General features: G+C 37.0%; 1 protein-coding gene across 11 annotated transcripts in view; it reads right to left on the reverse strand.

The window, feature by feature from the left end:
- The window catches only part of OtopLa (Otopetrin-like a), a 417,531-nt gene that overhangs the window by 3,075 nt on the left and 399,188 nt on the right, over positions 1-15,268 (reverse strand). For 6 of the 11 annotated variants that reach the window (XM_069335068.1, XM_069335064.1, XM_069335067.1 and 3 more), the window contains 8 exons: positions 12,176-12,332; positions 11,578-11,738; positions 9,678-9,840; positions 9,011-9,121; positions 8,273-8,447; positions 7,608-7,868; positions 2,803-2,983; positions 435-608 (listed from right to left, as the gene is read on the reverse strand). In XM_069335068.1, the coding sequence (XP_069191169.1) occupies positions 435-608; positions 2,803-2,983; positions 7,608-7,868; positions 8,273-8,447; positions 9,011-9,121; positions 9,678-9,840; positions 11,578-11,738; positions 12,176-12,332 (1,383 nt within the window). The remainder of the gene's footprint in view (positions 1-434; positions 609-2,802; positions 2,984-7,607; positions 7,869-8,272; positions 8,448-9,010; positions 9,122-9,677; positions 9,841-11,577; positions 11,739-12,175; positions 12,333-15,268) is intronic. The other 5 variants (XM_069335071.1, XM_069335066.1, XM_069335070.1 and 2 more) reach the window with 2 other exon arrangements.

Raw genomic sequence — 15,268 nt, forward strand, 5'->3', positions numbered from 1 at the left:
AAAAAGATGTTTTGTCAGCTGCTCGAGCAGTTTTCCACCGACCAAGTTTTCTCTGCCAGCGCAGTCCAGTGGTTACAAAAAAAAAAAAAAAAAAAATATGGGCACCCAAAGTTATATAAAAGATTTGTAAAAATGAAGTTGGTGCCATTTTCATAGGGAAACAGAATGAGGGCTTGCCTCACGAAGTACACAAAAGTGAAATAATATTAGGGAAGAAACATTAAGATACAAAAGAACAATATTTACTGGGAAAACATATTGAAAGAGGAATGAAGAGATGGAGATTGAAAATGAAGTAAAACAAAAATTGCACGAGTATAACCAAAGAAAACAATTTCAATGTGGAAGCTAGAGGGCCCTACCTTTTTACTGCCCCTCAACAAATACCTAAGACTGAATTATAAGAAAATGATGGGTGATAACCCCATACAAACCTGAACTGGATTTGCTTCCACTTTCTGAGTTTCAAAGGTGTAAATGACCCACATAGTCAGGTTACAAATGAGCAAGAACGTAACAACCTGCCGACCAGGTTTAGTTCGTTCATGTTCTGGTAGGGAAACCTGGCGCCGCTGCGTGTCCTTGATGAACACCATCTGAATTATCACCTGTTGTGGACAAAATAAATTCAATATATGAGTAGAGGATGTCTATATATAATTGCATGATATCTATAATATCATGCAATTATAAAGCTGCAGCAACTGGAACAAGAAATAATTTTAATTTATTTAGGCCTATTTCCTTGTCATTTCCCTTCCAAGTGGTATATATAGTCATACTGGCCTAGTGCTTTCACCTCGTAAATACTGTACTTTTCCATTTGTTTAGTCTTACATAGGCTCTTATTATATCTTATGTTACTTAAATTTAAATTCCAAGTAAAAATTTTGTCAAAAATAAGCAAACTTTAAATTAGTTTATAACAAAAATGATCAATCCGTAACAAAAATGAAATGATAGCTTTGGTTAAGATTAGTAAAGATATAATGAAGCAGCTATGGTTTCAGAATTATGAAATGAACTGTGGCTCACCAAGTAAAGACTGAGATTCTTTACTATGGAAATGTTTCCATGGGTGATGAGGCTAATTATCTTCAACACCAAAGCTAACCAATCTTATCAATATCTGTTTTGTTGATTCAATTAAATTAAATTCTACATTTCTAGCATGACCCACTTTTACTTGCATTTACACATTCCTTTGGCAAGTGTTTTCCAATTACCATATCTCTTATTTTGTAATCAGAAAATGTAATGTGGATCTTTATTTCTGTACAGTTTTGAAGAGTTTGGGTGAATCTCAAGATTCTGTGGGTTCAGCGTGAATACAAGTGATACATAGGTTTGGAGCAGATTATTGGATAATTCTAGGGTCTACCACATTATCAGCGGTGTGTTGGGGAGGTTCTCTTAAGATGATTTCGGGGGCTTAGCGTCCCCGCGACCAGGTCCTCAACCAGGCCTCCTTTTTGTTACACACCCCCAGGAAGCAGCCCGTAGCAGCTGTCTAACACCCAGGTACCTATTTACTGCTAGGTGAACAGGGCCATCAGGAAAAGAAACTGCCCAGTTGTTTCTGCCTTCACCAGGGATTGGACCCGGAACCTTAGGACTACGAATCCCGAGTGCTGTCCCCTCAGCTGTCAGGCCACCCAAGAGTGGCCTGTGTATAGCACAAGAAATGTGCTATACACCACATTTCTTGTGTTTATACAGAAAAACAATTTTTTTGTAATTCTTGTATAAGTGCACATCCCAATTATTATTTGCAGGAATGAGGAGGGAATATTAAATATTTAAAAAAATAGGTACTATACTGTATTAACGAAATGTAAGTGCCACCCAGACATGCAAAAAAGGTTTTTGTTGTTCCACAGGAATTTCCCAAGGCATTATTCATGTGTTCAACAATCCACCACCAGATTTTTATCATCACTCTATTCAACATTTAAACTGAGAGGATACATAATCTCCTAGGTGCAGCAGCACTTTTAATATGCATTTTAAGATGCATGTCAAAAAATCAAGCAGTGAATGTTGCTGCCTGCCACCAGTTGGCAGCCCAGGGTGCAGGCAGCTCTCTTATTCATAAATTGGCCAACCAAACTCTCCCACCCCATGAGAAAGAAAGGTACAGGGAGCTATTTAAGCAACCCAGAAAAGCTTATTTCATTACATTTAATGCCAAATTTGTTCAAGTAAATCTTTCCTGGTCAATACTTTATATTGAATTATAGTAAAAATATAATAATTGCATAATGTATTTTCCTTGAATTTCATAAAGCTTGGTACTGTAGACAATTTCTTCAACAATTATTTTTGTCATTTAGTAATACACAATATTGTATTATTAAAAGTTACACGATCAAAGATCAAGAGATTCACAAAGAAATCTCCACAATCGTGTGCAGAAGAGTATGAAGTCATGCAGGTGGGTTGGCCATCACCACCACCACCATTACTGGCTACACACACTCATCACAGATGAAATTGACAAGTTTACATAAATTTTGCATTCTTTTTTTAAATTTTTGCCTATAAATTAATATATAAAATAAATTCTATATGTACTGTATATTTATGAAGATATATTTCAGGTGTACACTTTTCATGGAAACATTACAAAAACATGCTGAATTTTTGTAATGAATATGCAAAACTAAATATAATCTACACAGTTTACAGCATGCCCTCTTGTTTCCTATAAAGATACACTATTTATTTTGAGGTCATTTAGTTGAGGAGTCATAATAATTACATGTCAAAAAATAGTCATTAGATGGGTTACTTAAATCTTACCTGAAGCACAGAAAGGATTCCAGTAACCATGACAAGTAAATTTGGTTCTTTGGTGTATGCAGAGAGAGACCCAGCAACTGTTGAGAAAACAGCATATGCGAAGAGACCAAATGCAGAAACCATGAGAAGAATGTCATCCAGTTCCTCTTCTCGCTCTCCGTGGAACTTGAGCTGGCGAACCCTGAGAAGAACAGTTGTTGTCAGTGAATTATAGTGGGATTAGTTTACTTAGCTCCCCAGGAAAAATGTATGCAAAGGAGTATATTAAGAATGTAAGTGTGTTAACAATGTAGGATAAGGGAGGAACAGTGAGGAGCTGTACAGATAATTTTACTGCGAGTTGTTGCTGACAAGTTTCTAGCAAAGAGTACCAAGGTGTATTCTGCTTTTATTGATTTAGAAAAAGCAAATGACTGGAATGATTGTGAAGCATGTGGGAGGGTTTAAAGATCTATGGAGTGAGAAGGGGTTTATTAACACCAGTAAAATCCTATTACTGAGTGGCAGACCATGTGTCCAGAGAAGGGTGAAAATTTGATGATTTTAATGTTGGGTGTCCACAAGACAGGGTTGTGACATGTGTCTCTTGGCTTTTTATTAAATAAATAAATAGATAAATAAATGCACATTTTTTTTTTTATACAGCCAAGGGAAGTCAGCAGCTTGTCAAAGGTCCCTCCCATTTGCCCTGATGATCTTTTCCAGCTGTATTTCAAAATCCAGCAGTTTTGAAGTTTGTGGCTTCAGCGGGTAGCCAGTTCCACGGGTTTACAACCCTATGGGTGAAAAAGCATCTCCTGTTTTCTGTCCTACATTTTGGTTTGTTGAGCTTAAACCCGTTGCTCCTCATTTGTGTTACATCTGACCATTTGAAGAAATTGTATGGATTGACATCCTCCAAATTCTTCAGTATTTTAAAGGTTTCAATAAGATCCGCCCTGTCATGCCTGGTTTGCAGTGTGAGGGCCCAGTGGCCCTCAACCGTTCCTGATACGTGAGCTGACTAAGCTCTGGTATGATTTTTGTTGCCCAGAGTTGCACCTTCTCCAGAGCTGCTATGTCTTTCTGAAATTGAGGTCTTCATGCCTGGATGCAATAATCCAGGTGACTTACGAAACTTATAAGTCACCAGAGTCTTACACAATTGAACAACTGCTGTCTTTTCCTTGAACGTAAAGATACGCTTGATTATTCCCAGGGTTTGGTTCACTTTTTTTTTTTTTTTTTTACTGCCGCTCCCACTTGTTATGTAACTTTTAGTGTATGATGGATTCTGACTCTACAGTCCTTTTCTTTGTCTATCTGTTGTAAGGTAGTGCTGTCAATTTGGTAGTTGTGACGTGAACTGTTGTGCCCCACACGCAAGGTCTTGCATTTATCGACATTAAACAGCATTTGCCAGTCATCTGACTATTTGTGGAGTTCATGTAGATCTCTTTGTAAGGTCTCAATATCACCTTCACTTCCCACTTTACCATATATCTTAGTGTCATCTCAAAATTGGATGATGTGGTTTGTAATATTCTCATCTTTGTCATTGATGTATATAACAAAAAGGGTTGGCCCCAAAATGGACCCCTGTGACACATTTTGACTGATTTAGTACATTTTTCCAGTCAGATTCATTCCAATTTAGCACAACCCTTTGTTTTCTATGTTTTAACCATTGTTTTATCCATTCCAGTATTCTCCAATTTATTCCATGTGCCTGTAATTTCCTTGGCAGTCTCTCATGTGGTACCTTGTCAAAAGCTTTAGCAAAGTCCATGTAAGCTACATCTACTGGAAGTCCTTTGTCTGAATTGCCGGTTACCGTCTCCAGAAATGTGAGCAGGTTAGTAGGCAGAATCTATTTTTAGCAAAACCATGTTGCATTGATTTTAAAAAGATTGTTCTCTGTGAGATGTATGATTCCTTCCCTTAGGATTCTCTCCATGAGCATGCAGAAGTGTGATGTCAAGCTAATCGAACGGTAGTTTTCTGCCAAGCTCTTTCTCCCTTTGTTGAAAATAGGGATATCATTTCCATATTTCCAACCCAGAGGAACTATTCCTTGGTCCAGGGATTTTCTAAAAAGGAGTTTCAGTGGCATGCATAGTGCATTTGTCAATTCCTTTACGACATTGAATTGAAATCCATCCACACCTGGGACTTTTGAGTCTTTTAGTTTGTCAATGCTCTTCCTGATTGTGTTGCATGTAATGGGTATATCCCTTAATTCATTCTCTTCACCTCCTTCAAACATTTGTGTGGGTGATGGCATGGCGTTAAATTTTATCTAGTGTGAACAATGGTAAAGTATTCATTCAGATTGTTTGCCATCCTTTTATCATCCAATTTAACTTGGTTAGTCTCAACTTGTAGGGGGGTCCTACAGAATCCTTTGTTTTGGTTTTACTTCATATATATAAAGCTTTGTATTTCTGGGCCGCAAATTGTCATGCCAGCTGTGCGGTGCTGAGCAAATCACTTGTACACAGCCTCATCCAACTGTACATGCGTCAAAATTTTCAAAGTTCTTCTACCAAACCCTCTGCTAGTGCTTGCACCTTCACTCTCACTGGTTGAATATATTTCAGGTATTGCACTTTTTGTTTCCTTATATCAGAAACAGTACTAGTGCCTATATTAAATTCCTTGGCAACACTTGAAGTCGACCGGCCATTTTCACAAAGCTGTATAACATGTAACTTGTCTTTAATTGTTAGGGTAATCTTCTTCCTCTTAACACCTCCAGAACGATTGATGCTGCCACCAGACATAGTCTTGGCCAAAAATGTTCAAAGTTACTATGAAAACAAAAAAGTTATTAAAAAAAATATTTCACTAATGGCGCAGCACTGTCGTATAACACGAGGGACGGGAGCATATGGGCTGTTTGGCTTGACCAGGCCTGGACGGGTCCAGTTGGGGCAGGCAGGCACTTTACGTAGGCTGCCAGGCGGAAAAAAGCTCAATTTTTTTAAGCAAACTTCAGCCTGTGCAAATTGCTTTTAGGAAACCTGTATATTTGTTATTACATAATTATTTCTTTTGTTTTTGAATGTGATGAATTGTTCTAAAATTAATGGTAATTTATTTCTGTACTGTAGTGTATAGGCCCCTCCACATTCCCCTTATCCCCCAGGCGGTCCCTCCCAACGCTCCCCTCTCTCCTGACACCACCCACCCACCCACCCACCCCATTCTACACCATGCGCCTAGAGCCACAGGCGTTTGAGATTAATATGGTACGGCCCACCGCCTGACTTTCTGGTTTGGACAAGTCACCGCTTGGTCCGGCTGACTGTCCGGATAGTGTAACATTGGCAGCAAGTTAACCGGCTCAGATTTTTTATCCGGCCAAACAACCGCTGGTCCGGCTCCCATGGACATTTTGGCCAGATGGTGAGATAACTTTATCCGGCCACAATTTTGGCCGAATAAAAGCGTTTTCTGGATGGTTGGATTCCGGATTAGCGAATGTCTACAGTATATAATATAAATAATATATACACACACACATATATATATACACAGTATATATATCAGAAAAACTCTTCCTCGTGAAGGGTTCGAACCTCAGACAGCCAGGTGCTCCAAACACCTAGTAGAGCCAGTACCATAACCACTGGACCACAAATGACTGACTGTACAGTCAGTCAGTCAGTCAGTATATATGCACGCAATTGACGATCACGAAACACTGATCATTTGTATGCGGAAAATCCACAGAGAAATGAGGAAAGGGAGATGAACATTTTGGCCGATCAAAGCCATTGTCAACACCAGACTGACTAAGAGGAACAAAGGGAAGGTGGAGGCCAACAACTGGGACCTGTTAAAATAAATATATACTGTATATCACTTATTTATTTTTCTATGATGGGTATTGCATTAATAACATGTTTAGTGTATTATTTTGTCTGGATAATACTACACACTAGTTCACTTAGCTGCAAATACTGGCAATGTTTTTGGTTGAAGCTCTCACCAACCACGCTGGAAAATCTTTCAGACTTATGGCTCCTTTTGCCACTTATATTGCCTCCAATGATAATTATATGCTCAAATGCAGTCTTAGTCTTATGCATTAGTATCCTTAGCACTAGTATCCTTCTCTTATCACTCGAAAAATCGGACTCTAACAATGGAGCTCTGAAACCTAACGCTAAGGTAAAACTAAGGTAATTAAGCCTCATGTCACGAAGAAAGAAAAAGCAGGGAAGATGTGATCACCACATTAAAAATCCTTGGGGGGTAATAGGCAAGGCAGACATTCATACACATACGTATAGAAAATATAATCAATGGCCTTAACACATCCAAAAATGCTTGCAAATCTGATGATTTTACATTGCCATACCATGTTTAGGCAATTCAAGCAGTACACATATCACTACAAATTCCCATGTAAAACCAAACATTGACCATATAAAATATATTAATAATCTTTGTTACTGCTTCACACAAAAGTTGGCTACACTAACAGCCGAGATTTTGACTATACTGTATGTATAAATAAATGCTCCCAAGGATCCTGAATGGATTGAATAATGTGTTTTAACATGTGGCAAGCAGCTTATAACCATCAGATTATGAATGGTTACCTCTGCTGTAATTACTTTGGTACAAATATAACCATAATGTATAACTTAAAATTCATTATAAGTACTGAAATACATACTAAATAAAGCACCAATTTTGCTTGAAAATACTACTGTACTAATAAAGTGGTTGTCCTTAAACTTAAATGTTACTTTTATTGACCACTTTTGTATTATTTCATGTCAAAAAGTGGCTATTTTTTTCTTTTGAGTACTGACCTAACAAAACCAATGAACATGGCAATTATACTGAAGAACATGATCCCGCAGTGCGAGCAGTCAGCCAGGTATATGGCCAGCATCTTGAGCTCCTCTCGGTTGACTAGCACGAAGAAGAGGATGAGACATATCAGTGAAGCTACTAGGACAAGAAGGCCACAGAAGAGCCCCTTGCTGGCCCCGACACAATCCACTCTGGAGTGACAGCGCCTCGACACGACTGACATGCCATCTCCTGCCACTTCAGGGTCATAAACAAACCTTGAAAAACAAAAAAATCTTTTGTTAAAAAAAAAAATTACTCATTTCATTTAAATATACATTTGACAATTATCAAATGTAAAAAATACAATAATTAAAAATATTATATTGGCAAATTGTGAGTTATATATCACAAAAATGAATATAAAATTTCCTGCATATTCAAATGACCTTTTATTAACAAATGATACTTCACCTTTCTTGTTGGTATGATTCTTTCTGTGGTAAATCCTTCCTGTTACATTAAAAAAAAAAGCGTATATTGTTTAAACTTTAGCAAAATTGTTTATCCTAATATTAAAAAATATTTAGTCACACAAACATAAGATTACTTGCAACAAATGTTAATAACATTCACACTATGAACATTCATGACAAAGGCACGCTAAAACAAAAATAATTACCTTGGGTTCCGACCAATGTGTTTCCACATTATATAGAGCACTGCAGCGCCGATAAGAGAGTACTCAATGATGAAGGGGTACAGGTATGGGGCAGAGTCGGACACAATGGAACCCATTATCTCCACTCGCTCACAAGTACGGTTGACAATGTCCTCTTCATTCACCCAACCAGTTGCTGTAGAATCATCAAATTTAGCAATTTTCATTTGATGAATAATGCTATGTAATTGCAATATCACTTCAGTACGGGGAAACATAATAATAAAAAATGAAAAACAAGAAAACCAGCAAGACATATAAACATAACATATCAAAGAATTGTAAATAGTTGCAGAAGAAGTCATGCACAATTACTAATACAGTAAGAGCATTCAGAGTGATAGTTATATATACTAACTGTACATATTCACAAATTTGGTCCACTTTATTTTGGGTTAGGACCTACCATGCAAAAAACCACATGATGCTTAAGTAATTACCAAGGGGGAAAATACAGCTGTTGAAATGCTGCATTGTAAGGTTAATGGGTAACAACTACATTCCCATTGATACTAGTAAAGTATATAATACTTCATTCAAAAATATCCGAAATAAACAATGACAACATTCCTGTACTACGATAATGAGGCCAAATTGGATACACAAAGCACTAGGGTGTTGGGGCCAAAAAATCAACCTGAGAGTTAGGTTTCCCAGGTTCAAGCTCACAAGAGTGCACTCTAGTCCCAAGGGACATACCCTGCTGCATGGTTTCATTGATTTCCTGCATTTCAACGAAATCGTCCAGATTATAGAGGTACTTGTTGGGGGCCATGAGGCCACGATTTTCCAGTGCGCGCCGAATACCCTCTGTCAGTGAGAAGAGAGAGAGAGTCAAAGTCTACACCAGAAGGGCAGTTAGTCTAAAAGAGAGCTAGGTTACTCAAAGCATTCTACTTATGAACAATAGAAGCAGATGTCAAAATGAAGTAACTAAAGAAAAGTTGCTAGCTTTCACTTAGTTCCTCAGAGTAAAGTAATATGGTGCTTACTGATATCCTGAAAATTATAGATATTCACATGACAAGAAAGTTTATACAGAAGAAAAAATGTTAACAGATTCACAAGGAAGTTTCACTACTGCTACAATGAGTTTGTAATGTAATCTTCATTTGTGTGTTATAAGTGCCAGAATGTCTTATAATCACAATGTATGAAATAACTAATGTAGTAAGCCATAAGTACACAAGAACAAGTGCAATAAACAATGCCCACGAAGTTGAGCATGACGGGAAGAGAAATAATCACACAGCTCATCACAAAATAATATATACAGGACTGTACTTTACCTTAAACAAATTTGTCATTAATTTTGTGTTCACAATGAGTTCTATTGTATGCCACTTGAGCAAAAGCTGTCACTCACCAAGGATCATGTAGTCTTCTCCCTTGTGTCCTTGTGTTACCCTGAACTCGTTGATTTCCTTCAGGCTCTCCCGTACAAGGGTTCGCACCCACACGCACAGGTTCGTGGCCACGATGTGCATCAACCCAAATCGAGCAAGGAATTTGAACTTGTGGATATTTAGCTACAGAAACAATACAGGATTAGTTTTTATTTCAATATTTAATACTTTATTAAAAAGTATTGTTAATTGTTAATTGCTGTTCATTGTTTTATATCTGAGATTTATTTCAAGCAAATTTGTTGCAATAAATGTATGTGAAAATAATGCATGCATGACATAGTATGTAATGTGTTCAATTACATGAATATTCTAATACTGTACCACTCTTTGGGTACTGAGTTCTCACCTGTGTCCCCTTGAGTGAGTGCCACCCGTGCTAAATAGCCTGTCTTTATCTGCCTAATTATTCCCCCAAGAATTTTGTATGGGTGTGTGTGTGTGTGTAATTACCTAAGTGTAGCTTCAGGATGAGAACTGCTCATGGTGTCCCATCTTCCCAGTACTCTGTCATATAACACTTTGAAACTAATGATGGTTTTGGTCTCCACCATCTTCTTACTTAACTTGTTCCAATTCTTTACTATTTCATTTGCAAAAGAGAGTTTTCTAATGTTTATTTGGCAGCTTTATTTCCTTGGTTTGAGCTTATGTCCGCTTATTCTTGAAGGCAGGTTTCAAGAATTCTTCTTTGTCAATTTTGTTGATTCCTGTTACCATTTTATATGTACTGTAGTAATAATTGTATCACCTCTGTTTCTTCTATCTTTGGTATATTTAAACACCTTTAGCCTTTCTTCATAGCTCATGGCTTTCAGTTCCAGAAGCCATTTAGTTGAATGTCTTTGCACCTTTTCAAGTTTAGTGATGTGCTTGTTGAGATTTGGACACCATACAACTGCTGCATATTCCAATTTTGGTCTTACAAAAGTCATGAACAGTTTCTTTAGTATTTTACCATCCATATAATTAAAAGCAAGTCTGAAGATGGAAAGCAATGCATACGCTCCTCTCACAATGTTTTTTATGTGTTCCTCTGGTGACAGCTTACTATCCAAAACCACCCCTAGGTTTTGTTCTTTATTAGAGTTCTGTAATTCCTTTCCACATAATTTGTAAGTTGTGTGTGGTCTATTTTTTCCAATTCCACATTCCATAACATGACATTTATTCATACTGAATTACATTTGACACTTGACACTCCAAGCACTTATTTTATCTAGATCAATTTGAAGGGCATTACAATTGTCTGCATCTCCTATCTTCCCCAGTATCTTAGCATGTTGATCTTAGAAGTATCATAGCGCACTCATGGTGTGTGTGTGTGTGTGTGTGTACACACTCCAGGTGTGTGTGCATGTAATTACCTAAGTGTAAGTACTTAAGTGTAGTTGTGTGTGAGTGTGAAGCAAAACCATCATATTACAACATTCTTATCAAGTATCAACAGCTTTGCATTATGACAAGTACAGGTACAGACAAAACAGAATTTTCCATAGCATGTTTAGATATGCATTTAAAGATTTTAACAATTGAAAAGGGCTCAAATGTTGTTCAGAATAAAGTTTTTTTTATGGTTTCCCTGCCTTCAGGTAAGGGAATTCCTACAGTAAGCAATGCATCAGAGAACTGTAAGAAAGTTTGTAAACAGCACCATGGCATATTGAAAAATATACATAATTTCTTAAAGGTAAAAATATGTATTTAATTAAATAAGCAATTTTGTCCACCAATTTATTGTATATTCAAGAAAACCTGAATGTCTCTATCGATAAAATAATTGCCTTTTTATATTCCTGTGCATATTGTATGGATAATACAGTAGAGTTACACTCATTTAATAGGAACCATTACACTTACCCTGGCATTCATGAAGATGAAATACATCTGCATGAATGTGAACACTAGTTGCAGCAGAGGATTGACTCCACGCAGAATCTGATAACATGGTGATGTGATGGGTATCTCGAAAAACACACCAAATTCTAATCCATTGTAGATCATTGTACCCAATCCAAAAGCTGCAAGAATAAGGTATTGGATGTTCGTTAATATCTCCTCAAAATATAAAGGCTTTTTAGACTCAGTATAGCAAGACAATCTGACTCTGGCAGGTTGCACCAAATATAGGAAGAATGGAGATTGGTAAACACAAATGAAGCCAGATAAAGACTTTCGATATGGAATAATGAAATGATTAAATTCATTTGTATTATATATTTGTCTTATCTATTGAGATCTTTATTACCTTGCTCCATTGGAAACTTTTCTGACCTCGCCCAATACTTCATACAACAATGCCTCTGAAAGCTAGTCGCAGAATCTCTGATATCAAAATTTTTTACGCTGTTGTGCTTTAGTGAAATTAAAAGCTACGCAATGTTGATGTTATCAATATAAGTACTGTTATAAATATATCTCAAAGGAAATACTGAGTATAAACCAGAGAATGACTTACCAATGGCACCAATCCTGAGAAAGAATGAGCCATGGCTGTGTTCATTGTCAGAGGTCTTGTGCTTGCGTGGCTTGCTGCAGGACGATGGTGTCAGCTTCTCCTGAGTAGGTGACCCATCAGGAATGCCCTCTGGTTGTCGCACCTTCTGCAGCACCCCCTGGGGAGGGTTGGAATCACACTGGGGGGTGCCAAATGCCTAACTATTTACATACTTAAGAAAGGCCATATCTTCTCATTGGTTATAAAGACCAGTTGAACTATTTATCTCTCCACTATTTCATGCAAATTAGAAATACCCATTAAAACATATCCAGAAACTACCCATAAATGATTTTAAAGAAGCATTCATTCCTGCAGCATATTGTCTGGTGATTGATTGATTGATTGATGATTAAGCCACCCAAAAGGTGGCACAGGTATGAATAGCCCATAAGTGGTAGATTTTTGGAAGGAATGTAATCTTTGGTCGTGAAAGGATATACTGTACTGTACTGTGTGGTGAGCATGTATTTAAATCATCAGTCCTTATTGTCTGCTGATTATTTTATGATTAGATTGTTGCCTGCAGCCTACAATCTGTCATAATAGCCTCATCTTGGCCCATAATACATCCTCTCAAGAAAAAATTTATTACTATATTTACCTTGACAATACTGACTAGACATGTATATGCTGTGTTTTCTCATTGGATTCTTCTACTGTAGCATAATCTATCATATCTTTTTGTCCTATAAGTTGTTGCTATAAATCATTTCCTTTTTTATATACTGGATACTGTATATAAATTGGAAATGTAGGAAAATCTTTTGAAAAATTGAATCCATGCAAATTAAGTGCATGGTTCAGAATTTTAAATTCCACAACAGATGTATTTTGCATCACAGAATACAATAACATAATACCAATTTAAGAATGAATTTCGTATTTATTTTAAATGGCAAAAAGACTGAATTCACCATTACGCTAAAACACTCCTTTTCCCAAAACAGTATTTGTTTTGTATAGCTCTGTACTGTTGGAGTCAGAACAGTAGACAAAATAACAATGCAAATTTACAATTGAATTTTCTTTGTGCAGAACAATGATATTAAGGTAATTTTCTTCAAAACTTATTTCATTGCAAATAATAATTAGGAATCACTTGATATACCAAGTGTCAGGTGGCTCCAAGTGGCCAAACTGTGTACAACATTTTCTTATGATTTATTTTAGATTCTAAGTAAGTGCATAAGCTTTGGATACTATTGTTCTTAATTGCCTCTTAACCCATAACTGGTTACATACTGACCAAAGGACCAAAGGACCAAAGAGCCAGAGCTCAACCCCCGCAAGCACAAATAGGTGAGTACTGAACAGTTATGTGATAAGTAAAAAAAAAAAAAAGGGGAAATGAAAAAATAAAGGTATGTATAGGAAGTAATCATAACTGGCAATATTTCCTGGAGACGAGTGACAGTCGCCCTTCTCGTGGAGACGAGTGACAGTCGCCCTTCTCGTGGAGACGAGTGACAGTCGCCCTTCTCGTGGAGACGAGTGACAGTCGCCCTTCTCGTGGAGACGAGTGACAGTCGCCCTTCTCGTGGAGATGAGTGACAGTCTCCTTTCTTGTGGAGGAAAGGATTTAAGAGTGAAAAGTGGCATTTTCTGCTTCTAAATTTGGTATACTGCATTGCAGGGCATTTTGTGTTTGTAGTAATTTTCTGTAAGAACTTCTATGGCATTGACAAAGATTTTAAGAAACATCAAGTTGAGAGTAATAGAGTTTTCCAGAAGAAAATGTTTCTTTTGTAAGTGCCTTACCAATATAAGAAAGAGATACACAACCTGGTTGATCAGATTCCTTGGAGGTGGTTACATAATTTCATCTTTAACATCGAAAGAGATCAGCTAGTTAAACCCCTCATATTGAAAGGGAGGGCTTGGACTTATAATGTTTATGGAACCTGTCTTTTAAAAGAACCTATTGTGCCCAGAGTTTTCAATGGGGCTACTTTACACATTTGGCCATAATTCCTGATCTCATAAGAAATTATCTCACTGTGCAGATTTGGAATATTTTGTAATATTTTCTTAATATTTCCCAAATGCAAATGATGCATCTCTCTTGCCTGCACTTAACAGAATATACAGTAATTTGGGGGATTTATAGCCGTCCCATTAATTTAAATGTTTTAATGAATGGTTTCAGGTCAACAACTTCTCCAGTTCTGAATTGGGCTGTTAATATGCAACAACTTTCCACCTTACATAGCACTAGTGTTTGGCATATCTTGTTTGAAAGAATTTTCCAATCTAGCCTGTCAATTTTCTTACAGCTGTGACAGCTTCATTATTGTATTCTTTAAAAATACGGTCTTACAGCATGGTTACTCCTAAGTTTTAACATTGCTTTTAATTTGTATATAGTCCTGGTTCTAGTTTTGATTTCCTAATTTTTCAACTGCACAGGAGCTGGAAGTTGTTTTCATTGAACATCATGTGGCTTTCTGTGCCTCGCTGTAAGACCTGGTTTACATCAGTCTGGAGGTTTGCCGTGTGCTTTATAGTTTCTACCATCAGAAAAATGATTCGGTACTATAGTCTGTGATCTTGTTTATGTTGGATACGAGAATGAGAAAGAGTACTGGAGTAAGTACAGTACCCTGGGAGACAGCTTTTCTTGATGCATGATTCATATTTTACCTTGATGACTATTACTCTTTCAGGTCTGTTAGGAAATGTATCATTCTATTACTCTGGGGTTCTGTTAGGAAATTTATCATTCATCTTCCTATTTTCTAGATATTTCACTTGTGCACATTTTGCATGCCATTAAGCCAATCCCAGTCCCGTTCCAATTACTGTTTCATCTTCACTACAGTATGTTCCCAGCTCAGTGTTTCTATATATTAAGAGTTAATGTGGCTTGACCTTTTGGACTATAAGTGGATTTGATAAGGCCCTGTAAATCTAATTCCTGCAAAATGGTGTTGTATGTAAAAAAAACACACCAAGGGCCACAACAAGGACCTCGATTAGTTAAACTTGAACATTATATGTATTATGAAACCTATATTGTATCCACTTGTAAACATACCTGTTTAACAACAAGTG

The sequence above is a fragment of the Procambarus clarkii genome, chromosome 32 (assembly GCF_040958095.1).
Source record: "Procambarus clarkii isolate CNS0578487 chromosome 32, FALCON_Pclarkii_2.0, whole genome shotgun sequence".
NCBI lineage: Eukaryota > Metazoa > Arthropoda > Malacostraca > Decapoda > Cambaridae > Procambarus > Procambarus clarkii.